The 1,807-nt window shown below is 40.0% G+C and overlaps 1 protein-coding gene across 1 annotated transcript in view; it reads left to right on the forward strand.

Moving 5' to 3' along the window:
- Nucleotides 1-352: 352 nt before the first annotated feature.
- LOC104538383 (protein FAM178A-like) overlaps nt 353-1,807 on the forward strand; it is a 29,634-nt gene continuing 28,179 nt past the window's right edge. The window contains exon 1 of the mRNA XM_010181572.1: nt 353-483. Within this exon, the coding sequence (XP_010179874.1) occupies nt 353-483 (131 nt within the window). The remainder of the gene's footprint in view (nt 484-1,807) is intronic.

The following is a 1,807-nucleotide window of genomic DNA, read 5'->3' on the forward strand; positions in this document are numbered from 1 at the left end:
CACTGTATCACATGCTTGCTTTTTCTTTTGTCACCCTTTGCTTTTGTTTGAATTTCTAGTACACTTCCTTGTCCGAGATACAATGCAGCACTTGAGAAATTATTGTCTTGTTTTAATTAGACAGTTCCTATCCCTTGCATTTCCAAAAAGTAGCAAATGTCAGTGCATAAGCACTATAAAACAAATAGCCTAAGACAAATCACTCTCCATTCAAGTTAAACTTTTATTCCAGGGAGAATTTTTTTTTTTTAGTGGCAGTGCCTCCATTCTCTCAGCTATGTTATACAAACTTTTGTATAAGAATGGAACAAACGTTAATATTGTTACAAAGCTCTTGCATTTAGAGTAAAAGATGGCGAAAAGATACAACAATGAGATAAGCAGTCATTTGAAATCAGTGGCTGTGGAAAGCAGAAAGAAGTTAGCAGAAGGCTTTGGTTTTGGTCCATCTTCAAGATTCACATGTGGAGAGAAATCTGAGAGGTAACTGAAGATGAGATTTGGATGCTGTCAATGGTTGGCATTGACCTGGAAGGGAGAAGTACAGTTGCTTGATTAAGAAAATAGAAGGGTTTTGGCAAGAGATGCAGTGCAGAGGGCTGTGGTCACGAGATGGTTTTGCGGTGGTGAGAGCAGTCACAAGCATTGGGAGCGTGCGGAGGAATGCAAGGCGGAAAGAGCCCTGCTGTGAGAAGGTGAGGTCAGGGTGGTGGAGTGGGAGGTGGTCTATGGCAGGAAGACAGATCAGTCAGCAACGGTAGTAATAGCGAATAAACCTGCAGTTTAGCCTTTTGATTCTTACATTGAACTGAAATTTGGGAACCTTGTTGCTGCAGCATGGGATGTGTTTTGGCCTGTGTCAAAGTGAGCTGGGACAGATCGGGGACAAGGAGTCTTTGACAGGCAGGTTTTTCTGCTCTCTTTGGTAAGCTGAAAAGACAGTTTTATGCAGTTGCATATTCTGATTACAAGTGGCTCTTTGTTGAGGTACGCTATACTCAAGCATCACTGCTTGCCAGTAGTTCGATTAACAAGTATCAATGCATTATAAACAGCTTTTTATATTTGTGTAGGTGCTAAAAATGCAGAAGCCACGTTGGAAAATGCAAAAGTGAAAGTAACAACCTTAAGGAAAGATTCAAAATTAAATCCAAGTTGAGTTTGAACAAGTGAGCAGTGAGTTCTTCTGGCCTGAACTTCAGAAGTGGTTATTGAGACTGTGAAAGCATAGGTGTGTATGGATGCTTGAATACATTAGCTTAGAATATGGAATAAATAAGTTTTGCCTTTGTAATCGCTGTTGCACAACAGTAAGGATACAGCTTTGTTTTGGAAGGCACAGAAAGATTACAAAACATGCAAGAAGGTCTTAAAACAAATCTGTATCATTCTTGCTTTCTCATACCAATATCTTGTTGGGACTTGAAGAGAACCTTCCAAAACAGGCGTAAGTATAGCCTTGAAGTAGCTAATAAACTTCCTTGCTACGTTTGAAAAGGTGAAAACAGCTAGTTTGTAGTTATTGATGTATTTTAATGTTGAAATTGTACGTTACTCAATCTGCCTGTTTTTAGAAGTGACATTCTTTCACAGAGAAATGCCTTAGCATGCAAGAACACCACTTATTCTTGCTAGAGAAAATACCTCTGATTTAAAGCTATACATAATCTTGTTGTGTGTGTGTGAAAATAAGATGGCTGTAGACTGCAGTTTCTGTTGGAAGTCAGGAGGTGCCCCTAATGTGTTCTGGAAGGGATGCCACTGACACGAGTATTTTGTTCAGGGGCAGTGCTGGTGCAGGTTCCTG

Source organism: Mesitornis unicolor, unplaced genomic scaffold, assembly GCF_000695765.1.
Source record: "Mesitornis unicolor isolate BGI_N332 unplaced genomic scaffold, ASM69576v1 scaffold19270, whole genome shotgun sequence".
Taxonomy (NCBI): Eukaryota; Metazoa; Chordata; class Aves; order Mesitornithiformes; family Mesitornithidae; genus Mesitornis; species Mesitornis unicolor.